General features: G+C 40.0%; 1 protein-coding gene across 3 annotated transcripts in view; it reads right to left on the bottom strand.

The window, feature by feature from the left end:
* The window catches only part of ZNF827 (zinc finger protein 827), a 99,823-nt gene that overhangs the window by 48,106 nt on the left and 26,929 nt on the right, over nucleotides 1-24,788 (bottom strand). For all 3 annotated transcript variants that reach the window (XR_005956974.1, XR_005956975.1, XM_041489230.1), the window contains exons 3-5: nucleotides 22,792-22,964; nucleotides 12,550-13,033; nucleotides 832-1,065 (exon numbers count right to left, since the gene is read on the bottom strand). Coding sequence is in view for 1 of the 3 variants with exons in the window: in XM_041489230.1 (XP_041345164.1) it covers nucleotides 832-1,065; nucleotides 12,550-13,033; nucleotides 22,792-22,964 (891 nt within the window). In the remaining 2 variants the exon portion in view is untranslated. The remainder of the gene's footprint in view (nucleotides 1-831; nucleotides 1,066-12,549; nucleotides 13,034-22,791; nucleotides 22,965-24,788) is intronic.

Genomic DNA, 24,788 nt, shown 5'->3' with positions numbered 1-24,788 from the left:
ATAATTAAAAAGTAAGTCTTGTCCAGTTTTGGAGAAGACTTAAAATCTATCAGATCCAGTTCAGGTGCAGAAGCACAAAGCCCAGCCTCCCAGACCAACTTTCATGTCTTGGTCCTAAAAATTGGTCTGTTAGAAGTTCAAAGCCTTTTCATCATTCACTTAACCTGCTCCCAGAGGGAAGAATTCAACCCTTTTACTTTCTCTTAAACCTTGATTCTGAAAGGTAGACAAATCATTATTAGCAGAACATACATTTTATTTGACTCCCTCCAGCTTTAACACTGCCTATGTGTGTACACTGTCTGCTTGTCTGGCAGAAGAACCGATCACTGAGGCAATGTAAACAAGTTCAAGTGGTCTTGCTAAATGCAGAAAGCTGGCCCAGTTTACACAATTTTTTAACAGTGTATCTTATAATTTTGAGTACAATGTATTGCCAGAAAAAACTAAAAGCTTTAAAAGTCATATTTTATAAAGCTATGTCAGGTACAGCAAAGTACAGAAATGTTCTTATGATGTTAATGAAGAGACACCTGTGAATAAATTAGTATTAACATGGTTTTGTACATTAAAAAATTATAGCACCTAAAAGCTTTAAGGCATCATTTTCTTTGACTTATTCCATAGTCATTAATTTGAAAATCAGAGCAGAGATAATTAGATAGTGTGGCTACAGACCAAACTGAGATATTTCACATACATTTGTAGGCAGGCCTTTTCAATTGTTCCTTGGCTTGCTACTAAAGCTGAACCTACCTTCTTGCAAGGTAACTCTGCTAGCATACACACACAAAAAATTTAAAATTCAACATTATTAAATGAAATATCTACCTGAGAGCTTCATGAGGAGCTCAGATGCTGCCTTGACTGACATGTCCTGCCTCATCACATTTGCCTGTGCTTCTTGTGGCTTGAGTTTCTCTTCAGGGACATTTGGAGCTGAGGCTTCAGGCTCTTGGCTGAACACATAGCTGGGCTGAGACACGGCTGAACTTCCAGCTTCTTCATCCTTAGGCTCCTCTTTCACTTTAAAATTAGGAGTCAAGGGTTCTTTTTGATTTGCAGCTGTTAAGAGAGGGAAAGAAGTGAGACTTAGTGTAATACATAATCCTGGAACAGCTAGTAACAGAACGAAGCCATAACCTGAGAAATGCTAGAGCAGGTACAGGCAGCAGACACATCAAACTATGCTCAAAGATGCTTCAAGGGTCAAACAAACTTCTGCACCTTTTCTACAAAGGGGCAGTTTTGAAACACAACAACTGCATGTACCAAAGCTCAGAAGAACATTCTCTCACTTGTTTCCCCCTACTCCTCCTAAAATCTCCTCCCTTGTCATTGGTTTGTAGGTTTTCTACAGGCTTGGTGGAAGTTAAAAACCTCATTTCACCTAAGGGCAAATTTGGCAAAGCCCATGGGTATGACATACTAAGGTTTTAACACATGGAAGAGAGGCAAGATATGAAGATTAGGAAGATGGAAAATCTAGGAGGGGAGTAAAAAGGAAAAGAGAGCAAATTCTCAGGTCCTAAAAGGTGCTGTATTAAGAGAACTAAGGGATTTTCAGAAGACAGCTCTGCACTGTTCCAAGCTCTATACCCAAAAAAAGAGAGTAAGTTTAAAATATTCCTTTCGAATACTCCTCCTAAGCAGCTGTACAGCCTCAGAGGAGGGTAAGGAGACTTCAGGATGCTGCTGAAGATCTACACACTGAGCAGCGCTTGGAGGGTCTTTCTGATTCCTCTTGACAGCAGCAGAACCTCTGCTCAGTGTTTGGTTAAAAGGATAAAACCAGAACTGCTCCTAAACAATACTTCCAAGCCCAGCCAACAAAAATTCATGGGCAGAAGCATGACAAGCAGAAAGCTAAATAAGTATTTTTCAAGTAAATCTTCTAATAATTTTTTAAATGTTTAACCACGAAGAGATACTTCTTTTCCTGTCTCTTGGGAAGACCTTTTCTTGGGCAAAATATCACTTTAAATTCCCAGTAACACACAGCAGATGACTTGTTGAGTGCCTTTAACTTTGGCAAGTTTACATTTTTCCCACCTCTCTAAACTTCTGTCTCCACAAACACAGAGCACTGTGCCTGACAAAATCTGGCAACATTTGCCTGTTTAAACCCTTGGTCTACTTTCTCCTCCAATTCAGCTTCTTACCTACTGTCTCCTCACTTTTTTGGCTTATTTCCTGAGACATTCTCCTTCTCAGCACCTCCCCAAAATTCCAAGAGAACCCAAATTCCTGCATCTTACCATGAAGTGCTCATCATCTCAGACACATGAACTCTAAAATATGAGGTACAATTACCATTGTTATCAGAATTAGACACTTACATTTGCTACTTTGAGACTTTGTTCATTTCCACACAAGTCAAATTTTTTATGTTTGTCTTTTGGGGTATGCTAATGATTTTTAAAGCTACTGCATTACCCTGTAACAGAATGCATCTTTTCAATCTATATTTCAGAGTTGTTTGATTTTCCTCCTTGTTGCTGAGCAAGCCATTACCAAAGAACAGGATTAAGGCAATTGGTATAAAGAGTGCACACATAAGCAACATGCACATACACATTAGTTCTAGTCACTTCAGGAATTACATTACCTTATATCTAGAATTTTTAACATGACCTATAGGTGCTTTTACCAGCACTAGGAATTGCTTTTACATTTTTTATTTTTTAAAGAAGAGTGAAAGCAGAAATATGAAACATTAAAACATGCTTTAAACCATAAAAATACAAGTTAGAGCTCTCAAGCCAATCTTAACTTGACTAAGGTACTAGCAAAAAACTTCCATCTATCTTCTTTATCCTGGCCTCAGTCTATTCTGGGGTTTGACCTGGGGTGATAAATGGTCACAAAAACAAAGAGACCCAAACCTCCTCTGCTGAATTACCTTCTGCTGTCCTTTGCTTTTAAAACATGCCACTCCAGCTGCTATGCTGATATGAAAAATACCTCCACCAGGACCTGAGTGCAACTGAGAGAGCAGTCTGCCTGAACTTTCAGAGAACACTGGGGAAAGAAAAGGTCTTTTGAATTTATTCAGTTCAAAAAGGTATTAATTCAAATTTGTCCCAGAAAATAAAGGAAGCATGAGTCTGAGTGAAGAGGTAAAGATGACCCACTGAGAACAACCATTAACCTGTGGACCCAGCCTTGTCGCTGACATGAACCAGGGCAGAAAATGAGCCAGGTAGAGCAAGCACGACAGGATGGATGAGCCTACACTCTTCCACCATTTAAAACAGAGGTGATGTTAAACTTGCATAGGTCAGTGTAAGTTTGCAACCATATGCCATGGCAAAAACATCCATAAACAAACAGAATGTAACAGAACTCATATAACATCACAGACTTAAGCAAGGTACTTATTACAAGAGTTAGGTGCTATAGAATGCAGTGGCAGATGCTTATTGCATTACCTTACCACAAGAAAAAGGATCAAAAGGAATGCTTTTGGAAGAAATTAGCATTTTTTTAAACCCTCTTATCACCAAGTCAAAAGCAGCCATTGTGACCCAGTCTAAGGGCAAGTGTAAGTTGGTGCCTTGATGCTCTTCATCCCAGGGAATCCTCAAACCCTACTAAGATGAAGACAAGTTCTAATAGCTCAGAGGACCAAAATTTCAAGGTAGATCGCACCAGAGTTTAAAGAGTTTAGTGACAGTCCAGTTCTTGGCCCCTTAATTCAGGAAGAACATTTTGGTGCTGAAGTGAGTCTAGGGAAGGGCAACAGAGCTGGTGAAGGGTCTGGAGCACAAGTTTTATGGGAAGTGGCTGAGGAAACTGGGGGTGTTTAGCCTGGAGAAAAGAAGGCTTGGGGGCCACTATCACTCTACAACCCCCTGAAAGAAGGCTGTAGCCATATGGAGGCCAGATTTGTCCCACACAGCCAGTGACAGGATAAGAGGAAATAGTTCCAAGCTGCACCAAGGGAAGTTTAAGTTGGACATCAGGAAGAATTTCTTCCAGAAAGGTTGAATGGGCTGCCCAGGGGGGTGGTGAAGTCACTTCCCTGGAGGTGTTTAAGGGAAGACTGGATGTGGCACTCAGTGCTGTGGCCTGGTTGACAAAGGGGTGCTTGGTCATAGATTGGACTTGATGATCTCAGAGGTCTTCGCCAACCTGACTGATCCCATGAAGTGATAGATTTAGACTGAATCAAGTTTCCCTCCTTTCCCCTGTACAGCTTTCTCCTTCTGTCCCTACCCCATATGTGATCCCTCCTGCAGTGTCAGCATGTGCTGCTAGGAGCCACTGCCTCCTCACACTTCTGAGCCATCATCCAGGGTAACAATGATAAACAAAACCATGATGATAACAAATCTACCAGCACAGCATCAGACACAACCTAAAGGAGCTCTTCATGAGATATTCATACTCTGTGTGCCCACAAGACTTCACCAATGAGAAAAATAAAACATAGCCAGGGTGTCGCAACCCAGAGGAAGCCCTGAAGGTGTGCCTTTGGCAGTATTACATGAAGGAAAAGAATTCCAGACTGTTGTTCTTATCCATGTCACTGATTCTGCCTACTCTACACCTGCTTTGTTTTGGACAGAAGAGGGAATTAATAAATTAGGAAAGAAGTAGAGTCTTATTTCTTTAATTAACTGGCAGCACATTCCTTGAACTGATGATGTTTTCTAAAAACCAAGCATTTAAATTGTGGATAAATCACAAAAATTGAAGAGTTATTTGCCTAATTTTTCTTCCCCCAGAAGATAAAAACAAAATCAGACAACCACTGGGTCAGTTTCAAGCCAATTGCTATAATTAATAGGGTTTTTACTCTTTCTTGAAATATATTAAAGCAAATTCTAATGTAAATGAAGACTTAAACAGAAGGACAAATAAAAAAGGGCAGGTTGTCTCATTTATCAGATCCATACATTAAAGCTGGAGGAGTAAAAAAACTCACTACACAAAAAAGACCCCCTAAACAACAGAAGTCCCCACCACTCTTGTCTCTGTCCCATCTTGGATCCACAACTATGGACAAAATTGCTAACACATGGAGAATAGCAAGCGTGATGCATCCACTAGTCATTTTAAGGAAAACAATAAACAGATGTAAGAAAAAAATATTGCAAATAAGGGGAATAAAATTTTACTATGACCAGCTTTTAAAAATCCCATGACTGAGAAATCCTTAAAAAATTAGAATTAGACAAGAATTGAAAAGAATATGTTGAATATTATTAAAGAATATTTGAATGACAAAATTATTACTCCCCAGAAGGAAGAGTATCTCTATCTACATACAAAAATAGATACACACATATATCCTAATTTGTATTTAATTTACATTCATTCTGAACACCAGTGAAAACAGAATGAAGGATGTGTTGTCTGCAGACTGAATAAAATACCCCAGCAATTTAATTTTGAAACACACAGTGAGGAAACAAAACAAACCCACATAGCGAATGAAACCAACAGGCAGGAATCTCTCAAGCACAGTGGATAATGCTCCATTTGTTCCATTCCATATCCAGAAAAAACACAGATCAAAGAATATTCCAGACTGATGATTTTTATCTTCCTGGCAACTGGAACCATTTCAGCCATTTGGCAAAAGTAAATGATGAAAGTTATAACACTTCCCTGAAACTGCCAAATGCCACAAGAAAAGCTTTGGGCATCTGCCACTAATCTGAAACACTCTGGTAGAAGCTGCAAACTCCATCAGTCCACTTAAGAAGATTTCTAAATGCTCTAAATGTTTATAACTGAAAGAGGAAAAATGGGCTGGTTACTTCCAAGCGAAGCTCAATGTTACAAGTCACAATCAGCAAGAAGCTGGTCACTGCTCCATCTGTCTGAGAGAAAAACATGAAGAAAAACCAGAATCCACAACAAAAATTCTGCCACAAAAAAAGGCCATGAGAAACAGCATCCATAGAGCCTGGGTTGAAAGGAACTATGATGAAACTTCCATCCCAGACAGTAAACTCTGAGCTGTGGTGGTTAAAATAAACCAAGGGCCTATGACAGATCAGTTCTGCAGTATTTGGAGGACACAGTCCCATGACAGTGGGCATCACATCACCCTGAAGGCAGCTGTGGTCAATAAGGGTGTGACTTGAGTCATCTACTATTTTATTCTCAAGCTGTTGAAATGTCCAGGTAGGAACTGGCATTTTGCATGGAGACCATGGCTTATATTTGATGACATTCAAGAACTGGGAAAGAGGCACAAACACTGCAGAAGCAGCCCCCAGTGAGCTAATTGCTTTGCAAGAAAAATCTATGGTATTGGAACCTGTTGGAGAACCTCCAGACTAAAATCCAATTGGGCTTATAAATTATGTTCATGTTATTAAACAGAGGCTGCATACACAGTAAGTGGCCCAAAAGGAGAAATACTGTTCTTCTGGCAGGACAGTCTAGCTGGTCTATCATTTCCTTCTAGTGCCTCTTTCCCTGGAGTATTACTATGTCCCAGAGCATTTCATGCTACCTAGCCCTTCTAGGAATTCTCAGTCAATTACACCTGAATTTTAAAGCTCTCTACTCTGCCCTAACTAACCTACAGGGCTATAAGGGACAGAATGGGCATTACCAATGAAAAAGCTACTCATGACTCAAGGGTGCTCAGCAAAGCAGTGCAATGGCAGAAGAGACAGCCGCAAATACGATGATGCCATGACTTGGCACCCCTGGGCTTCAGGAGATCACTTAAAATATGAGGTCTTCCAAACCACGTTGCTTAAGTATACTAAAACCTTCAAGCATAGGTTAAGAAAGGCCAGCTAAGTAAACTGATCTTCTATAAAGCTGCTCTGTGTTTAGAAAGTTGGAGTCAAGCACAATGAGACATAGCAAAGGAGAATGACCAGTCCTGCTACTGTGCCCTGAAAATCTCCCCATGTTCTAGTCCAAGTGGAATGAAGGAATCAGGCAAATTGCTAAGGCAGGAGCAGAAGCACACATCCCTCCTGACACCCGAAGATGTCTGCTGTGCAGCCAAAGTCCCACAGAGTAAACAAGGCTGGAGCATCTGCTGAAACCATTTCCTCCTTTCCAGGTGAAAACCAAAACAGCAGCAGAACAGGTAAGATTGTGAGGACACTGGAGAAAAGAGGGAACAGTGAAACGAGCAAGAAGGAATTTATTGCTGATAAGAAAGAATTACTTGCAATATGGGAATGTCTTCTCTCTACAAAGGAGCAAAAACAGGGGAGAGAAATATCACCAGACCAGCCTTTATATTTGTTTAACAAAACAAAAAACAAAACAAACAATCAAAGATGATTGAACTAACAGTGTTTTCAAATCCCATTTTGGATAGATGAGAGAGAAAGGCTCATGAGCTCGGACTTCTGCCCAGAGTAATGGTGTATTCAGGGAAACAAAAGAGCCATTAGCCTAGTCCAGTCCTATACTCCAAATATAAGAGTTTGCATAGACATTAAAACTAAATGGTAAGCACAGACCTGGTCCAGAATTATATTCTGATTTCTTTTAAGTTGTATTGGACTGAGCACACACAAAGAAAAGGTGTTTGTTATTCTGCATTTTAAATTGCTGGTTTAGAACAGAGACTACACTGCTTTATCTTGCTAAATTCTACATGTTCCCTCAAGATGTAAAAAAATGACGGTGTGATTTTAAGGATGCTGGGGAATTGTGGATGCAAGACTAGAAATTGCTGAAAAGAGATTATAAGGATGATGATATATCAATAGCAAAGATTAGAACAAGATTTTATTTGCCCAAGTTTTAAGTAGATGTGCTATTGCATATCAGAATTTTACTTCAAACTAAAGGTCCATATGGCAACTAGGAAAAGGTGAATCTGGAGAGACTTCAAAGAGAGAACTCGATGACATCAGGGGTATTTACACTGACAGCAGTATTATGGAATTCACAGTATTTTTAAATTAAGGACATGGCTCAATAATTGCCAGTCCTGTGCACTTACATATTCTAATTTAAATTTTACATTCTGACATAAACTACCAACTCCAAATATAGACAGCCTGGTCTTTTCTTTGGAACTTGCTACTCGAATACATACAATATGGCAATTCAATTGGATATGCATTTATTTTATTAAAAATAGCTGTTTGAAGAGTTCAAGCCAGCCAGTTCAGCACAGTCAATGGCAAATGATAAAACATTTCAAATTACTTGTGTTACCTTTAAGGAACAGAGTAATTTTCAAGAGCCAAACAGAACAAATAATCTAAATTATTAGTTAGCTTTTCTACTAATATGCTGTATGTAGCTGTCTGATGATTTACTCTCTCATTATTCCATTAATGAAATCAGCTAATAAAACATGAATGAAGAGCCCAAATATTTTGGACAGTCACCAAAGTCCCATGGTGGCTTTATTTCCCAAAATAAAGACTTGATTCCTTGCATGACAGTGACAGCAGATATGACAAACTGAGATAAAGCAGTTTCTAATTGGTTTACCATGGCCAGCCCCAAACCCTCAGCATTTTAGTTCCTTCCTCCTGTTTTCTTTTAAGTTTTCCATGAAAGTAACACGGGGAACATAAAAAGAACAGCAGAGGCAGGGCACACTTGATACCACTCCACAAGATGAAGAGACCGGCTTGCTCGAGTAATGCACTTGTTTAAACCCAGAGAGGTGGGGGAGAGAGGCCAGCAATGAAGGATGTGTACCAATTACTGTTCCACACAGAGTCCCATGGAGAGCAATAGTGCAAGAATCCCATTCATTTTGTTGGGATTCATTTATTTCCAAATGTTAAAAAGTTACTGCAGCACATAACGTAGGCACAGTAATAACATCACTAGGGTACACTGGCCATTGTAGTTTGGACCATTGTGAAAGAATTTTTTATTAAAAAAAAACCCAAAAATACCAATCAAAAAAAAACCCCATGCCAGAAAAGTGGAGGAAGGACACCAGTATTTAAAGAGTTGTGTTGTATAATGTATGCCACTGAAACCTTTGAAACAGGAAAATCAAATACTCTTTAAATTAAGATATGAATGCTGTCATAAAGTTTCAACATGGAATTAATGGACTGGGGGAGGAAAACATTCTGACAAAGCACTGCTACAGCAAAATACTGGAAAAATTTAAAGTGTACAAGCAGACCTACTGAAATCAGAGGAGCAAGATTTGAAGGTAAAAATATGCCCATGCTTAAATATTCTTCTCTTTATGTGTTGAGTCATCTGCTAATTGTCTTTACAAAAAAAAAATCTAAATAAAGTTTCAGAGAACCCTTTTAAATTTCTTGTGAATTTAAAATCTCTCCTACCTTAAACTAGGACCTAGAGAATTGAATCTAGGGGAAAAAAGTCAAGATTTATTCTAAGTTTTAGATTTACATTTGGTGATTTATATTATACCTTATTTCATAAAACACGTACCTAAAGATTTTTCTGGCAAGCAATGGCAGAGAATTGGGCATGAAGTGGTCTTGAAAAAGTCACCCATACCGGTATTTCTCAATCTCTTTACATCTAAAGCTCCCCTGAGCCTTTCTGAAAAAAACCCTGAATGGCTGTTTTAAGCAGTGTCACCAAAATTCATCTCTGGCCCACTCCAAATCAGGTCTAAACTTTAAACATCTGTAAATTTTCCCCCAATTTGCATCTCTGCATCTTGCTGCTTTTGTTCAGATAACATTTCTTGCCACTGCTTATGACATCCTATGGTCCACTGACTGAGATACACAGATTTAGTCCATCTTGCAGCTTCATATGTGACCAGCCATACCTGACAGGCAGCTGTTTTTACATTTCCCCAGTAGCAGAGATGCCACAATCTCTCCAGTCAAACTATCCTAGGGGTATAAATACCTCAACTTGGGAAAGATTTTCCTAATACTAAACTTAAACCTTACAGTGAAACAATCCTTTCTACTTTTTGTCCTAATTACAATGATTTTATAATTATTTACTCTAATCTCCACTCTCTTGGAAGCTATGCTACGACACATGGAAAACAAAGAAGTGGTTGGGGACAGCCAAGGTGGCTTCACCAGGGGCAAATCATGCCTGACAAATTTGGTGGCTTTTTATGGTGGACACTTACAGCACTGGTGGACGGGGCAGAGCAGACTTGTGCCAAGCATTTGACACTGTCACATGTGACATCCTTGTCTCTAATCTGGAGAGATGTGGATATGATGGATGGATTTCAGCAAGTTTCCCATGAAACTGAAGGTATACAGACTGACACCAAGCAAAAAGAGGAGCAATAAACATTGGCAAGCAAAAATAAATGCTCATTTAGAAGATCAATAATCAATAAGAATAAATGCCAAATTCTAGAAGTCTATATATCTATCTACTGCTTCTTTCCTAGCCACAAGGCCTGTCAGAGAAGAAAATTAGATTGTTTTGACATAACTTGGTCTCGAAAAATCTGTGTTGGCTGTTAAAATTGGCATATACAATTTGAGATGTCAAAAGATTTAGATCATTGGAAAGGTAGGGCAAATAATTGAAGCTCTGATGGGTCTAACAAGACTGTCGTAATGAAGAAATCACTCAAAGGAACTTTGTTCAGCAGAGCTGAACCATCAAAACTGGAGCTAATACTCAGCCAACTCGCTAAAAGAGAATTACTTCTACTCTAAATTTATGCACTCCGTATAGAAGAAAGCATGAACCAAATTTATGTAACACAATATAAATCTCAGAAGAAATTCCCTTCTTTCTGACATTGCTCTTCCTGTGTAGCAAACTTGGTGACTGGTAGTACATTTTAATCCAAATATGCGCACATGCAAAATTACAGATACATCTTGCTCCCCCAGCGACTTTATAACATGTTGCTAGGTAACAGTGCATACAAGTCAGGTTTCAAGACCTTTAGTAAGTCACCATAAAATAACTGCATAGGCCTTTTGCATGAATAATATACATTTGTATCCTTTCTCTGATGCCAACAGAGCAGACACTGAAAACATGATCGTCTGCCAAATTGTGAACAGCTTCCCATCAACTGCTACACGAAAAGCCACACACCAAATTGTTGCATGTTCTCTCAGCTTTCAGGCTATGCCCCCCTCTCCTGCACTCTGCTCTCACTCCTGCTGGATGCAGCCATCAGGAACACTACCCTCCCCAGGCCAGCCCTGCTGATGTGCAGAGCCTCTTCTTGCACAGCAACCCAAATTTAAGATCGACACTGGAACATGTGTGGGACAGCTGTTGGACAGTGTAAGATGGATTGCATGTCATCAAGTCCAAATTTGAAACTCAAGTAAAGAAATGTACAAGCAAATGCAAACAGACTCACCCTGCCCGCTTTTTGTCAGTCAGAATAATCATTTATATTGACAGATTATTTAATTTTTTTTTCAGGGGGAGGTCCTGTGGCTTCTTCCAACCAACAGAGCAAGCCATTTTTGCCAGCCCAATTCACCTCCTGCTTGCCCTCAGCTGTTTTCTCTTTTCCTGGCTGGCTCCATGAAGCCTCAGTCTTGATTTCTTGTATTAACCCATTCTACTCAATTCCTCACAGAACTGTGATCCCAAAGGTATAAAGATCTGGGAAGATGAGGAAAGAAAGATTTTCCTAAACAAATGGCTGTGGTTTTGCCAAGGCTGGGCAGTAAGACAGAACTAATTCCTTCACTTATCTGACAATAAATTTTACTCAAATACAACTTACTTTCCATTTAAAGGAGAAAGCTGACTAATTATTTTCTGTTGTAAAGGTTTTCTCCTAGCTCCAAAGCCTAAAATGTCCCATGGGGACTGAGATCTCCTTGTGAAACAAAAGCTCCTTGAGTGACATTTTCCCTGACTTCTTTCTCTTCAAAAAATTCAAGGCCAATTTCAAAAACATTTGGCACAGAACACCTCCCCAGCATATCAACTGTTCTGAAGTATTCAGTCAAATCAATAAAAGAGCACAAAAAATCTAACAGATCCACCCTAAACACATCCTACACTTCAGTCTAACACATGAATATCATTCTTACAGCAATATTCTGACAGTGAAAAAGCACTAAACACATGTTTGGCATTAGATATGGATTTCAATTAAAATAATAATAATAATTTTTAAAAGTTGTACATGAATCTCTAGGACTACTGTTCTTTAAAACGTGTTAGCAACAAAACCCAAAAGCAGTAACATTCACACTTCCCATGCATTCACTTCATAGGCCTCAAATACTACTTGGAAAGGAAGGTGACCAATACTTTACTGGTCCTTTTTAACAGGAGGGTAAAGGCAGAAAACTTAAAAGCTGAATTTTTGAACATGCTGGGCACTTGGGTGACCCTCAGTGATTTCAAACTGGAACTACAGGTATTCAGCATGCCTGGAAAATGCATCACAAGAGATTTGCCAAGGTAAATGCTACTGAACATGAAAGCCTGGATAAACAGCTCTCACTCCTAATCCCAGCAATTAAACAGCAAAATCCCTCTCCTCTCACTGTTTCCCCTTTGCCCTTCATACACCTCTGCTATCAAAAGAAACAAGAAATTATAAGATAAGAAGCTACAATGTTTTGCTCCTGGCAATTCACTGACTTAGTAAAACCAAGACAAAGTGTCTCCTGGGCTATAAAAGAGCTGCTCAATTACCTGACAGCTTCATTAGAAAATCTGATGCCATCTTGACAGAGATGTCTTGGCTGAATAGTGCTGATGCTGTATTGGCCACGAAGTCAGAGGAGTCTTTCAGCTTTGTGTTGTTTGGTGCTCTGTCAACAGTGCTAAGAGCAAAAGGTGCAGCTGAGGCACCAGTGTCATCTTTGGGCTCTTCCTTCACCAGCAAAGGCGGAACGCCCCCAGCAGCCTGCCCAGCCACCTCGGGTGTTTTGGATACAGATGTTGATCCTGGGAGGTCAGGCCCCACTCCTTCCCTCTGTGGTCCCAGGCAGGAGTCACTGTTTAGCTGTGGTGACCCCTTCACCTCAGTTTCTGGCACTTCCTCCTTCACTTTAGACTCTGTCCTGAGGAAATGTTGGTGGCAGCGCATGTGGAGTTTCAGGCTGAAGTGGCGGGAGGAGGTAAAAGGGCACAGCTGGCATTGGAAGGTCTCACCCCTGTCTTGGTGCTGATGAACCTGGTTCAGGAGGTGAAAGATAAAAGCTTGTATTAAGCCATGTAGATTAACAGAATTGCAGAAATCTCAACTCTGTTTCTCACATTGTTTGAAAAAAAAGAAAATATTAACTAATGAGCGAACTTGTCATTCTGAGCACTTTCCAAGTGCTCAGACCCCAAGAATGGTAGGATTCTTTCACACAAGTCAAAGAATGTAAGCATTGGACTCAAGTGAAAACAACAAAAAAAAAGTCAGGAATGTCTCTTTTTGCAGCTTGGAAATGATGATGTCTGCTGTGGATCAAACAGTCCTTACAATCAGATCCTGATGACCTGTCAGTGCATAAAGACTTCCAAGCTATAACTAATAGCTTTCTTGATTAAAAAACAAACATCACTCTGTGCAACCTAATAAAAATTGTTCAGAGCAATGCAGCTAAGAAAAGCCCCCAACCAACACAGCAATGTCCACCATTGATTTATGTATCATTAGAGTAAAAGCACAGCACCTGGCAATACCAAGGAACTATTGAAACAGTTTGCTGCAAATTAATTCTACCAGAAAATAAACAGCTCTTTTATGATACAATAGAAACATGAGAGATGGTGTCTGCCATTTATTCTAGTTTATCAGTCAATTAAGGATCACAGTTAATCTTACTGCCCTCATATTTGGGCTGCAGGCTCTTTGCCATGGAGCCTGCATGCTCCAGTATGAATGCAATGCCTGCCATCCCCAGGCTCGATCCCGATTACCTTTCAGAGGGAGCTCCATCCATCCATACGTAATGGCTCAGGTATTATATGAACAGACACACTCATTAAACTATATCAGCTACAGCCATATAATTATACAATTTCTTGCTTCATACAGTACTCATTAAAGAGAAGGAGCAACTGAGCCCAGCATAACAGCAGCAAGGCTGTTGAAAAATCTTCTCGCTATGGCTTCACAAATAAATTTTAAATCCTGACAGCAGCACTCCAGGCTACTCCCTGCAAAAAGGGCTGGCAAATACATACATTTGTTCCTTACTAATGGATGAACATGTGATCAGGACACACTGGCACCAGCTGAGCTCCACACATTGGCTTTCACTTGTGACTCAAGTTGGTTGGAAACATTTCAGTGAGACAGATTTTTGTTGGAAAATGGCAATTTGTTGAATGCAAAATATTTCACCTGAAACATGGAGGGGTTTGTGAACTCTTGGCAAACAAGGTGTGATTCCCTTACCCTACTGAGTGGCACTCTTCCTTCCTCCAGCTCCCTGGGCTTGGCTCAGAAGCAACCAGCTGTTTCAGGGATCTAAGGTTTGCTGCTACAGCTTGGGAGTCCAAAAGCCCTCAGGGCTGCAGATCTACACCAGGGATCTCGGAAAACCTAGCTTTAGCTAAGGCTTTCAGCACTTTCCAGTCTCCTGCAGAGCTGACTCTAGATCCTGAGGGTCCTGGTGCAGACCCCACAGTGCTCCAGGGTAACAGCAGCATTTCCCAAACAAGGCTCTGTCAGAATTCAGGCTGGAGCTTCACACAGTGCTAGACTTGGCCTGATTAATTTCCTATATTGTAAGAGGAACTCAGTCACAAGCTCAGATCCAGGATTTCCAGTTCTACATAAGCCCTAAACTCAGGTCTGCTGAAATGTGAAGCTGGGGGATGCCCCTCTTTTTGTACTTTTTGTATTCAGTGAAGACACATTTCACCTGTGCCGTGTAACTTTTCATTCAGTGGTTCTTTGGTGGCTCTGGAGGTGCTAGACAGATAGCAAGAGATAATTTCTCTTGGCCAGAATGACATTCTCAATACTGTCTAAGCATAACATTTACAGACACAGCAATTCTGGAATCTTATAATTGCACCTGACAACGACAAAAAGAAAAAAAAAAAAGAATGAAGCTAGTGCTAACCTAACACATATTTAAAGCAACCTTGAAGAAGAATAGCAGCACAATAAATTCTAAATATTAGCAGGTTACAATGAAAATGGCAACCAGATTGCTAGCGTGCACTAGTGGAAGCAGGATGGTCTGTGAGCACAGCAGTGTGTGAGCACTCCTCACAGAGAACACCGAGATGTACTCAGGGCAGCAAGCACCCTCACCATGGCAACTTTATCTCTTACACCCACAGATTCTGTGTGCCAGGGTTTCTCTCCAGGATCCCCTTCAATCAGCATTTCCCTGCCTATGTGTTTAACCACATCTTCCAGAGTTCCTTATCTCAACCATCGATCCCATGCCTTCAGAAGGCTGTCACTGCAGCAGGCAGGTGACAGAGCCTGGGTGGGAGCCCACCTCCTCTCCCTGAGAGTATGGCATGCCACCTCTGCAATACCTTTTGAGAATGGAAGAAAATAGGAGCCACTGATTCATTCGATTTGATTTTTTTTCTCCTGCCCGAAAACAGTAACTTCATCACCAATGGATTTCTCATGAAATAAAGAACGTTTCTCACTCACAGCCAAGGAATGACAGACTTCAAACCCTAATATTCTGAGTACTGAAAGGAAAAATTTTAGACCAAGAAAAAATAAAAAAAAAAAACCATTAAACCAAAGATTTAGCCCCCCAATATCCAGAGAACATTTCCACCACAAGACTTTAACTCTTATTTTATTTTAAAAAATAAATAACATTAATTTAAAAATTTGAACACTAAGACTAAGCTAAAAACCCTCTAAAGGAAAATCTAGCCCTTATTTTCTCATTCAGCAGCAGCTAAAGAGCCAAGAATTGCCATTCTTTGCCATTTGGGGGAAAGAGTCAAGGCAGCAACTACTTGCTGCAGAATGAAAAACAAGAAACCCCGTAGAGCTACACAGAAAGCCACAGGGGAGATTTAGGCCACGCAATATTAGACTCCAAAAAGCTGCCTGCTCCCTCCATGAGGCAGAGAATGGCTCTTATACTGTGCTAATGCTACCCAAACCATCAGATGTCTTCTTTAGACTCCAAAAGGCTCTTCCTGCAAGAGCCACAGGCAGGAGGAAACAAGAGTGCAGCTGGCAGGTTTTTCCCAAAGTGCCAGTCTGAGTCCAGCTGCTGCCAGATTTGGATCTCTCTGAATTACACTGCAACAAACCACAGTGCACAACCTGCTCATACACAATGCTTCTTTCAAAATCCCAGAAAACTGCTGTTTGACTTATGCCAGAACCACTTAAGGGCTTCTGGCTTTAGAGTTTATTTCCTTTAACCAGGGATGTTCTCCTTGACTGGGCAAAGGACTTGTATCATGTCAGTTCTGACCCTGCAGCCTGCCCAGTCTCAAACGATATTTTGTGGTTCTGCAGTTTTTTCAGTGTGTGCTTGCTACAACACTTGCAGTAATTTTCACAGAATTACCAAGTCCTTACAAACTTTAGGCCTTGTTTGAGGACTCGGGTACAAGTTATCTCTTGGTAAAAATTTTAAATTTTTGTTTCTCTCAGTTTCTCTTGCTGCTTCCTCATTCTCACATTACAAGAAAGAAAAAAAGAGGCCATTCAGTTCATCTTCTTTATCAAGCATTATTCTGGTCACACCTCTCTCACCCTTCTGGCACTTCCATTCTTTTCAGCTTCTTTCTTCAAAGGCAGTCCTTTCTTGCCATCCTACTAATAATTTTCACTACCAGCTTTTAAAATCCCTTCTATTTCTCATGTCTTTTCTAATGCAGTGACCAGAAGTGGCAGCATACCATATGCTAATATTAACATTGTTACATTTTCAGTGTTATTTCTGTTTTATTCTCCAGACACTCAAATATCTAATGTGCTTTTTAACCACTGCTGTGCATGCCAAGAAAAGGTTTTCATTGAACTGTCTATAACAATATCCAGATATTTTTCCTGAGCAGTTACAGTTCATTATATCCGACAGGCAGGTGCGTTATTAGACTCTGGTTTCCAAGGTACAGTACCTTCTGTTTGTCAACAATAACTTCATTTGCCCCCTTGTTTATCAGGCAGCCAGCCTCCTTTTGTTCCCTTTCAAGCTTTGCCTTTTTTAATCTCAATTCATGCACATAAGGTTGTACCATCTATAATTCTCTTCCCCACAGTCATCACTCTGTGTAGATCACATTTGCTAAAATATGCACAATTTCACTTTTAGTAATGGAACACCCCTCTGTTAGCCTTTTGTCATGCTTAAAATTGCTAATTCCTTCCTACCCTTTGTTTTACTGTCTCTTGGTGAATTTCTAATTTGCTATAGTACATCACATTGCTTAATTTATTTGGCAGCTTCTCTGTGAGAAGCTTTGCCAAAGGCTTTTTTTATAGACCAAATAAATTTCAACTGATTTTAGAGTCCATGATTTTCCTGACGTGCTCAAAACATCTTAGTAGAGGAACATATGATTCTCTTTTACAGAATCCACATGTCCCTATCGTATCACATCCTTTGTATTAATGTGCTGGTTTTTCTGTTACTTTTGTTGTTTTGGTTTGGGTTTTTGTTGTGGTTTTTTTTTTTTTTTTTTTTTTTTTTTTTTTTGTTTTGTGGACATTGTAACTTTCCTGGTATAATAAGCCACTTCTTAAGTCATCTTTTCATACTTCTAAGCAGCATCCCTGCTGATTTACCAGCAATACAGATGTACCACAGTTACAAATACACGTGATCCCAGCCAAAAGGGTAAAACAGGAGTAGGGGTGAGGAAAAGGGTGACACAGACACATCCTGCAATTTTGTGGTACTGCTGAGGTTGATCTTTTCCCTTCCCCTTCCCTAAAGCTGGGTAATGTTTTGCGCAGACTCTACTTTCTGGTTATGAGACACAGGCATTCACGTTTCTTTTATGGGATTATTTTAAAAATTGAGTACACTTTCCATTTTAACATCTAGCATGTGCCCTCTGCTTTTTCATTCCATGCTCTTTTCCAACAAATTCCCTCATTTTTAAAATATTGCATTTTCAAAAGTTTAGTGCTGTTTTTCTAGTTTTGATCTGATCCTTCCCCTCAAGACACATATGTTATTTATACAGTATTTTCTTTTTTAAAGTATTTCCTTGCTTTGCTTGGAAACAAGGGGGAAAAAAGGCCTCTCTGCAGCCCTGGCCTGGATTAGGTGTTAAAAAAATTATTTTTGAAAAGATTTTAGGTCCTGTCTTATCCTTGTCTCATATGCAAAAATTGAGATTAAAAGGGAGATACTTGAAGTCATTTGTGTGCCTGTCTGAGACTCTGGGCACAGATTTTATGTGTTGAAAAGCTTTCATTAGTGCAAGTTTTCATTAGCTCCCCTCAGCTGCTAGGGAGGTCATGGAATCACAGGTGCCTCCCAGGGCTCTTCAAGTTTAACTTAAAAATTAACAAAAATTAACAAAACCCCCTCCCATAAAACACATTCAACCTCCCTCTCCCAAGAGGTGAAGATGCTTTGAAAAGAACCAGTCATAGGACTTCATCAAAATGGATTAGGAAAGCTCATGCAGTTATCTGGCACTAGCTGAGGAAGAAAGAAGAAAAAGCAAATCACCAAGGGGAACTGAACACCTGGCCCCATTCCTCAGGACCTTTCCTGATTCCTGCTATCATGTCATTAATAGGCTCCCTAACTTCAAGGCTGATCATAACCCTCTTTGTACTAGGCAAGAACATTAATCTGGATCTCACTGAGACGGTTGCTCTTCACAAGCAGGGAAATCCTGTGGTTGAGCATCACATGACCTGCCTACCACTGCACTGAACCTTCCTGTTAAGCTTCATCTTCCCTTATTTTCTATCAAACTCTCATGTTTCACCACATGTTCACAATGCCAACTTTCCACTGCTACAACAGATAGCTCACCCATTCCTGCCTTATGCCTATATAGCAGCACAAGAAACATTTATAGATATTGGTTTTGGCCATATGCTCCTCTTCCTCACTGCCCCTTCCAAGTGCTCAGCTAATATCCTGTTGCTTTCTTGGAACGTATCTGTATGATCTCACAGCCTATCTGTCCACCAATTGCTGAGGAAGACACGTGCATGATCCAAAGGCGCCAACTGGCCAGAGTCTGACTGATGCTTGTGGTATTGCTCCGAGGAAAATGTAATCCCTACCAGGAAAACCAGAAAAGCTTAACTACATCTTGCTGAATTACACCACAACTTTCCATTGCTTTCTGCAGAAGAAGTACATAGGATACTGTCTCAAGAAGAAAACATATTCCAACTGAACATATATTTTGATAAATAGAGAGAAGGATTCAAGAATAATACTTAACTGCCTGCTTGGACAGGACACCTCTCTCAGTTACCTATACATTTTCTCCAGCTTCATTTTCAGTTCAGTGCTCTCAGCATCCCTGGAAACCATGCTGTGATACCAGAATCAGCTCCTCCCACATTACTGGGAATAAGAGCCCAAACTTGTAGTTAGGCATGCACTACAATTTGCCTCCAAAAAAACCTAATAAAATTCTGCACTATGTCTATTTCAGGATTTTTATAAGATGCCTATCACTATGGAATCTAAACACAATATAACAATTAAAGTTAGCACTCTGTGCCTTAAAAGGCAGGCTAGTCAGCCCCCTTGTTTGTTGTGTGTCTGTGTGGAAACTTTCCTTCTGTTTCCCTTCTTGTTCCTTTCACTTGCTCGCCTCCAGTTGTGAGCTGGCCCTGGCAAAGTGCCCTTAGTGGAAGAAAGCTTCATCCATGTGGTGGGTAGCACATGCAGATCTGAATATGGGTCAGGGCTGGAATCGTTCCAGCTCTCTATTAAGAATTTCTCCATAGCAGGGGACAGAACCCCAAAAATGTTTGCAATCTTGTGTTCTGGGTCAGTCACATAGACATGTTACAATAATCATAAAATTACACAGTGTATATGTATTATATAGTTATGGGTCATTAGCCTAAAGGCACAGTAAGGAAGGCCCATATGGACACACAGACCACTCATGGAAATTAAATCTCCAAATAACCAGTTTCAGTGGAGAATGCTTACAAGACCCTAGAAAAAAAAATAAGGTGGTTCAAGCTCATGGCTATGTTGCCTAGGAGGACACAAAAGCAAAATAATCAGATTTTGAGGACTGCAGCTGAACAAAACATTTTGCCTCTTATCAACAGAGAAAAAAAAAAAAGAAAACCAAAGAATAGCATAAACAAAGATTTTAAGATAATTTACCTGCCCCTGGAAAAAAGCTTGGCTTGTTACAGCATCCTGGAATTAAAGTTGGCTTGTAATGAATGACAAACACCAGCCCAGTACCTTAGTTCTGAGTGGCCTTTTTGGTTTTGAAAAATCTGTCTTCACCTGTAGCCACAGCTGACACATGAGGAGAAATGGGTGGAGAAGCAGAAGCAGCCCTTCATGGGCTGGCTGCCAGAAAGGAGACAAGGCCAGGTAGCTCCCGAAGGATACTAAGACAATAAGAAAACCAATACACCCAGCTGGCATAACCAGAACACTGCATCCTAAGTAGTTCCCAGATGTACTGTACCATTTCTGGTGAGCATTTAGTCCATTCTGAATGCTGTTCGCAATGTTGTTCCAGTTTTTGTAATATCATATACATAGAGATTTAAAGGCAGCACTGTTTATAATGAGAAATCTCATTTTAAAAGAATTTTTAATCTTGTTATCAATTTATACTTCCAACGAAAGGAATTCAAATTATGTCTGACACTTCTGGACAGAAGACTGACATGCCCCTGTCTCATTCACCTGCTTCAGTTTTGATGTGATAGAAAAGAATTCTATTAATGGCTTAGTCAGTTGAGAAAAGTGTATGAAACTGAAACTAAGGTAAAATATTATCTTTCAGATTGTTGTGCTTGTGATTCTTTGCATCTATCTGTAAGACCAAAAAACAAATGCAAACCACCTGGTTTTGTAAGACAATTGCTTTCACCTCAAATAAGGACAGCTCTGCCAGCAAAGATGCCCAAGTCCATCATGACCTTTATGACTGGACTGCAGTGATGGAGGAGACTTCAGATCAGGCCCCCACAGTAAGGCTGAAGGTGGCTGCAATCTCTTACATTGAGTCAAACAAGCCTGACTTTGACCTCAAGGGTTTCTAACTAAGCACTACCCAGTCACAGTCACAATATTACCAAATAATTAACACTACATGCTACATGATTGTACAAGGAAGTATGTTCTAAGCAGATGCAGGCTCAGTTAATGAAAGCATTAATGCTGGGAGGGGAGCAGAAAAAGGCACAAGGGCCTCAGGAAGCCATCACTTTAAGAACACAAAGAGACGGTGAAAGTCCCTGATTTTGTCCAACATCCTACCTGTGACCACCTGCAGAAATCACCATGCCAAAAAGGAAGGGATGGCTCCTCAACCTTCAAACAACATTTTTTTCCAATAAGGCAAAAAAAAAAAAAAAGGCAGAGAACAATTATTTCTGCAGGGAACAACAGGGATGTCCTTTACAAAGCAGGGGACAGCAACTTGTCTTTGCCAGGGAATAATAAGCTTCTAGGTGATGCACACTTCTGTGCAGGTTGTCAACAGCTGAAAACAAACAAAAACCCCCACTTTCTTTCCATGCTGTGTTCCCATCCCATCTATTCATCCTCTGCTTAGGTTGGCCATCTGTGCCCTCTAGTCAACATGGAACAGCAAGTCCTAAAAGAGAGAGCCATAATCACTGAGCTTACTTGGTAAGGATTAGCATGATACATGGAGGATGCCTGGGAATACTGCACTGATCTACAGTAGAAGTGTTAAGGAATGAGCCTTCAGACTATAAGGGGATGATTTAAGATCTAGCAACAATTTAAACCATAGCAAGATCTGATGTTGTGACAAGAGGAATCTGAATAATTTACACAGACGGGAACAGCTTCTTGAGTGTAAGCAAGGCCATACTCTTGTCCAGTAAACTCAGATTCTGCAATAGCACGTGTGAAACCTGAACAGGCATTTCTGTCTCCCCTCACACCAGTCTGATACCCTGTTACACACATTCATCTAAAACAGACACAATGGTAATTATAATAAAATATTTCACTATTACTATAAAACTCAACTGCATTAACAAGAGAAATGTTTTCACTTCAGCTTATCAATCAAAGGGCTAAGAGGACAGGTAACCATTTTAACTTCCTCAAGAATATTCTACAGCTTGCAAGACTCAACGCTTTCTGTTGCAACCATGTAGTACTTCAGCTAAGCAGACAATCAGTTTCTTCGTGTTTTTATATTTTTCTGTATCAACATAGAAGGTAATTTCCAGCTTGAGCCCAAAACTTAGTCTGAGTTAAAAACACACTTTAAATTTGAAAACAAAGTATTACAGTATGATCTGTCATTCATTTTGGTTTGGATGATTCACTTCTGAAATGCCCACAGTTAAAAGCTACAGCAAGAAAAAAGTTAAAACTGCAGGCCTGCCTGTAGAAAGTGATGGAGAGATCCCTGCTAGAGCTGGCCAAGTTGGTTTGCCCACTTCCAGTGAGACACTGGCATGCAGGGTTATTATCATGCACTGGCATCCTGGGAGTAGCACTGATAGGATTGTGGTGTCACATCCCAACCAACATCCCTGCTTCTGGTGCTTCCAGGTCTGGAACTGAATCAGTCACAGACAGCTTGTGCTGCACCCAACTGACATAACCCAAGGCAGTTTCCACATTGCATAAAATGGAAAGGCCAGCAATGGAATGAAAGTTATTTCTTTCTTTTCATGGCCTCTTTACTTAAGTACAGGCATCATTTGTAGTATAGCCAGGGAAATTTTGTTCTTGCAAATGCAAATGAAATAAAACAGCCTTGTTATACTATCAGTTTTTGACTGATTATTTGAGTATTTTGATTGTCAGTAAAGATTTCCCTTACCTTCATATGTGATTTGAGATTGTCCTTGCGTGCACAGCGGAAAGGACAGAGTGGGCACTGATGGCTCTTCAAACCTGTGTGAATCACCATGTGCCGTTTCCAGTAACTCTTCCTCTTGATAACCAAACCACAGATGGGACACTGGAAAGGTTTTCCCCCTTCTTCTTCTGAGGCTCAGCAGGAAAAAAAAAGAGAGGATCCTTTACAGCCACTTGTCAAATACTTTCCCCTTGTAAACATGCTCAAGATATCATTTCTCAATGATTTCTCAAGTTTCATCTGTGAAGAGACATGGCTAAACAACAACAGGTACCAGAAGTTTCCATTCTCCCCTGCATATACCTTTTCCCCTGGATCTAGTTATTATCCCTTTGAGAAAGGTCACCATAATTTATAAAGGTTAATGCTCCAAACTTCCTTTCACTAATCAGTAGAGGATGCTACTCTCTCTCACCTGGGTCCTAATGTTCCTTATAATTGAACTGCACTGAGATGAATGCCTCTCATAATCATCATTTTTCGGCTTCATTTCCTATCAAAGGCTGGTTGTAGCAGAGTATGGAAAATATGCGTAACTGTTAAAAAATGATCCATTTCCACATGTGATGGTTAGCCAGCAGCATGGAAGAATCCACAACTTAACTGAAAAGCATGCTGGTATTGCATGACAGATATATTTAACACCAGAACTGAAAGACTTTGGAAGTCCTGCTGCTGAAATTGTTTAGTTATGGCTCAAGCACATACAGCTGCAGCATCAGCCATCAAAGGTCTTCAGGTCATAGGTTTCCTTCTGCTCCTCTAATTGCCAGGGCTTTAAATCTACTGCCTTCCTAAATGCCTGCACTCTGCTTTACTGCTCAATTCACCTAAAAAAAGGATTTGGTGGCATTGATCAGGAAAATATGGTTAGACTTCCAACTGCAGAACCATCACAAGGCTGAAGGAGAAATTCCTTGCTGCTGACTTTGCACAACTAACCCTCCCATCCATCCAACCTCTCACAACAATTTTCTCTCTTCATTATAAAGGAAGGCCTACTATTACAGTGGAACTGGATGTCCTTTTCCTCACCGTAAAAGACAAGACTGTTTTCAAATATCCAGAGCTCAGCAATGTGCATCTTGCTATTCAAAAATTCTTTCAGACTATTTAATCTCATTACTATCACTGATAAGAATCTAGCAAACATCAAATTCCCTTGATAAGGAACTAAGTGACAAAAACCTCCAGAAAGATCTGTCTCATCCCAAAATACAATTCTTGCAATTAAGTAGGAAAGAAACTCACTGTAATTCAACTGATTAGACAGTCATTATGTAGGTACAGAAAGGGACACAATGTCAAAGCATGTATTATTGCAAGTTCAGAAATTCTCCTTGTAAAATATTCTATCAGACTTAAAATATCAAATTGTTCCCCTCTCTGCCTCTCTAAAGAGCAGGCCAAAACCAATGTCATAACTGCTTATGTTTGTTTTAAAATATTTTTACTTTTTTCTTCACAAAAGGCAGGAGAGAGGCAAACCACAGAAAAAAAATATGTGGGTGGCTTCTTTACCTATCATGTCTTTTCCATCTATCACATTTTCTTCAGCCTCTGGTTATCACCCAGAAGAGAAATGTGTAACAAGGTATTACCTGATTTTGACCCCCTTAAAAATAAATCTGCAATCAAGATCAATCAACGGTGATATAGCACATTACAAAATATGCAGACAAGTGGGATGAATGCATGTGACCTCACCAATAACAGTGACAATTGGTGTTACTCAGGAATTGTGCCAGTGTTCAGCTCCAGAGCTGAACCATGTTAGCTCTATACTGCATGAAGCTCAGAATAAAATCAGGGGTTTCAGCTTTCCTTCATTTATATTGATGTCTATTTTATATCACAACAGTACTTCAGTGAAGAGAGAATCAGCCAGTGCTTACCAAAGAAGTTTTGGGAACACAATTACAAGAATCACAGGCATTAAGGTACACCAAATAAGTATT

The sequence above is a fragment of the Pyrgilauda ruficollis genome, unplaced genomic scaffold (genome assembly GCF_017590135.1).
Source record: "Pyrgilauda ruficollis isolate IOZ18807 unplaced genomic scaffold, ASM1759013v1 scaffold91, whole genome shotgun sequence".
Classification (NCBI taxonomy): Eukaryota; Metazoa; Chordata; class Aves; order Passeriformes; family Passeridae; genus Pyrgilauda; species Pyrgilauda ruficollis.
The sequence above is the reverse complement of the archived record's forward strand: the minus strand, read 5'-3'. Positions and strand labels throughout refer to the sequence as shown.